Below are 3,683 nucleotides of genomic sequence, written 5' to 3' on the forward strand. Positions count from 1 at the left end.
CGGGTTCGGAGGCGGGCGCACCCGAAGTTCGCGGCCGCCGAGCCTGGGCCGGACAAACTTCCCTCCCCGACGCCGCGGCTGGAAGGGCCAGGACTCTGGACCCCTAGGGCTAGGGAGGCGCCGCGGGGACCCCGAAACTTTACCGAGCGCGCTGAGAGCAAAAAGCCGACTGGGCAGAAAGAGGGGGAGGGGTTGGACGCGCCTTTGAGTGCGCTGGGGTAGCCGCGGCGCCCCAAGTTGAACCACAGACGAACCCCTCTTCATCTAAAACCAGGTCTTGGAGGCGGAGGTGTGGAGGGAGTAGGCTGTGGGTGCCTTGCCTTCGCAAAGGCTGCTCGGGGGGCGCAGTGCCCCGCCCCGCCCGCTTGAGCCTCCGGAGGGGGTGTTACGGGACCCCCGCCCCCACCCCAGCCGGTGGCCGGGCTAGCCTACCCGCCGCTGCGGAGCTCCCGGGAAGGACCCGCTCGCGGCTATTAATAGGCGTCGGTGACCCGAGCCTCTCCCGGTCCGGGAAGCCGACGCGGTGGGGCTGGGCTGGGCTCCCGAGTGGGGCGGGACCCCGGGGCCCAGAGCGGACCCCCAGCTCTCCTGGCCCCGCTTCCGCCGCTCTTCCCTCCCTGCCGCCTGCTCTCCTCCCATTATCCCCTCTTCGATCTCGGGGTGTCGCCCCCCCCGGAACTTTTTCTCTTCCCAAACTGCACGGTGACCACCCGGTCAGGGTCCCGGTCCGTACCCGCGCAATCTCAGCACCGTTCCCGACCGAGTCCTCCGCCGCGGGCTGAGCGCGAGTCCCCGGGGCCAGGCTGCCCAGGGAGGAGCGGGGACTTCCTGCAATCCGCGCCCTTCCTCCCAACCCACGGCGAGCGCAACACATTCGCCCGCCCCTGCAGCCCCATCGGAGGGCGAGAGGAGGTCGCTGGGGGCAGCCTCGGGGGCTGTGGAGGGTGGGGGGCACCCGCGAAGCTCCTGGAGCGTTTAGGGATGCAGCTCGGGCGGCGTATGCAGGGAGGAAGCAGCGTCCCGACGTCCCCCCTTCAGCGTCGCCTTCGCGCGCCCCGAGGGCCCAGGAGGGTTTGGTCTCCCCCACCCCACCCCAACACTCAGGTCAGAGCCTGAGTGGATTTGAGGATCTGGGGGACAGGGAATACGGAGTCCTTCTTTTGCCTCGGTGTCTGCAGAGCCCAGTCCGCAGGCAGCGTGGGGATCTTTGTCCCCAGGGCCAGCGCCGGCCCCGCCCCCCTCCCCGTTAACTCCGGGACTCCGCCGCCCTCCAGCTTCCAACCTCTCAGCTTCACCGCCGCGTCCCGTCCTCTCCTCGGTTCTGGGTCTGGGGGAGGGGCAGGGGGCGTGGAGCGCGGCGTTGGGCCGCGGACAGATGTCCTCGCGGCGGCGGCGCCCGCGTCCGGGTAACAGAATTAATGACTTACACGCAGGCCGCCAATCGGCGCGGCCACGGGGGAGGGGCGGCCCGCCCGGGACTCCGGGGACTCGGTCGCAGCCGGACGGCGCAGCCTCCGCTCAGGGTTGGGGGGCGGCCGCGAGGACTCGACCCCCGCCGTGCAGCCCCGCCTCCAGTCCTCTGCCCTCCCCTCCCCCAGCTCCAGGTTTCGCTTTCTGCTGGGATCCTGGCTCCTCAGGTTGCGGGATCTCGCCTCACACGGCCCCGCGCGTACCCCTACCCGCCCCTCCAGTTGACCTCTGAAGTTCTCCGTGGATCTCAGACCCCGAGTGGCCGCAGAACTGACCTCTGGGGTCAGGCAGTACCGGTCAAGGGCGCTCTGAAGAGGCCCCCGGCCTCAGTTTGCACCCCGAAGAAATGGGCTCATAATGCCTGCTCTTGGGAAGTAGCAGGACGTCCTGGTGCGACTCCTCCGGGCAGGCGCCCAGCACAGCGCAGGGCACACGGGGGCACCTGCGAAGTCCAAGGAGGCTCCTTCCAGAGCTTCGGCTGCACTTGGCCAGCACAGGCCTGGGGGTACCTGCTGGAAATGGGGAACCAGTACCCCTCTTGGGGTTTATGTTTGGCAGGCGGAATGGACAGTCTGGGGCCCCGGGGCCGGTGGTCATCTGCACAGGGCTGGCCAGGCCAGAAGCTGGAGGGTAGCTTACCGGGACCTTCCAAGCCCGACCAAGGAAGCTCTGGGGGCCGACCAGCTTCTCCCTAGTGGAGCTGCCGCTGGGGAGGCCTCACAGACAGGCAGGGAGGAGAGGGTGCCCCTCTCACCGCCGGCCTCACTCCACAGGCCCAGGCCTGGCACATCTCAGGCTTGCAGTATCTATCTGGTGGGTAAACAAGGACCTGCTCTTGGCCTGCGGCCTGGCTCTGACCGTGGTCCAGGTCGGGGCAGAAGGAGAAAGGCCAGAGCTTAGGTGTTCCAAACCACCGGTGTTCTTCCTGCTGGCCCCTGGGGCTGTGCTGGGTTTCCAGGCCCCCTGCCCCCCCCCCCAGTACTTGCATGAAATCGTGGGGACGCACTGGTTTTTGTCCTAGCACTCCCCTTCAAGGCTCTGCACCCCCATCACGGGAGCCCCACCCAGCCAGCCAAAGGAGGCCACAAGCTCTACCTTCCTAAATTCGGGCCAGTTCTGGAGGCCTGGGAGCCAAGGCAGCTCGGAGCCCACTCCCCGATTCTGGCTGCTGGAGAACCCTAGGACCCAGGCGTGTCAGGCCCTGCAGCCGGGCTAGGCCGGTCCATATAGGACTGAACGGCGCCGTGGGCGTTCATTCACATTCCCTCTCCGGTCCCCACACACTATAGGATTTATCTTGATTTGCTGCCTTTGAATTGAGTCAACTCTTTTGTATGCTCGTTGAATTGCCCAGCTGCTGGCGGCGAGCGGAGAGCGTGCCGGGGGTACTGAGGCCGGGAACCAGAGGCGGGCGGGGGACAGGAAGCGGGGAGGGGGCGCCGGCGGGGGCGCGCGGGCTACGCGCGGACTGGAGAGGGCCCCCAGGCGCCGGCCGTTCTGGAACGCGGGCGTGTCCAGGCACCTCCGGGGCCTGCCCGGCCCAAGCGTGGAGTCTCGAGGGCTCCTACCGGAGTCCAGGCTGCCCCTGGGGCTCTGCCTCCGACGCGCTGTGTGGGGCGAGACTCTGGGCCTCTCTTGACTCAGTTTCCCTTCCTGTAACATGCGGACGGGGGTTTCAGCACAGGCAGGTTGTCAGGGTGAGACTGAGCCGAAGAGTGCGCGAGAATCCCCTTAAGTCCTCCCAGTGGTTGGGGTGAGTGAAGGAAGGAAGCTGGGCCCGGCTTGCGCCCCGCGTTCTCTGCCCCTAGGTCTCTGCCCTCCCGGATAAGGGGCGGACCGACGGGAGGACCTGAGAACACCTTGGCTTTGCTGGGGGTGGTGGGAGTCGCGGGTGGCTCGTTCAGCCAACAACTGTCTCCCCCACTCCCCCCACCCACCTACCCCCACCACCTTTTAGATGTGGGCGGAGAGGGCCGGGAACCGGACCGCGAGGACGCCCCCTGCGCTTTCTAGGACCTCCCCTCCTCCCCCCAGCCCCTGCGCGTTGCCGGGAGAGGGAAGGAGCGGGGCGTCGCGGGGAGCCGAGGAGAGCAGGGGCTCGGGAGGCCGGGGAGAGAAGGGGAGGGCCAGAGGCTCCGAGCCGGACTCGCGCCGGAGGAAGAGGGGGTGGAAGGGAGCGCGCAGGCGGGCGAGGGAGCGAGGGAGCGAGGGAA

General features: G+C 68.3%; 1 protein-coding gene across 1 annotated transcript in view; it reads right to left on the reverse strand.

Moving 5' to 3' along the window:
* LOC105522475 overlaps positions 1-3,683 on the reverse strand; it is a 32,777-nt gene that overhangs the window by 4,180 nt on the left and 24,914 nt on the right. The window contains 5 exon segments of the mRNA XM_011956998.1: positions 22-151; positions 855-966; positions 1,428-1,778; positions 1,913-2,077; positions 2,860-3,001. Coding sequence (XP_011812388.1) covers positions 22-151; positions 855-966; positions 1,428-1,778; positions 1,913-2,077; positions 2,860-3,001 — 900 coding nt within the window.

Source organism: Colobus angolensis, unplaced genomic scaffold (genome assembly GCF_000951035.1).
Source record: "Colobus angolensis palliatus isolate OR3802 unplaced genomic scaffold, Cang.pa_1.0 Scaffold43, whole genome shotgun sequence".
NCBI lineage: Eukaryota > Metazoa > Chordata > Mammalia > Primates > Cercopithecidae > Colobus > Colobus angolensis.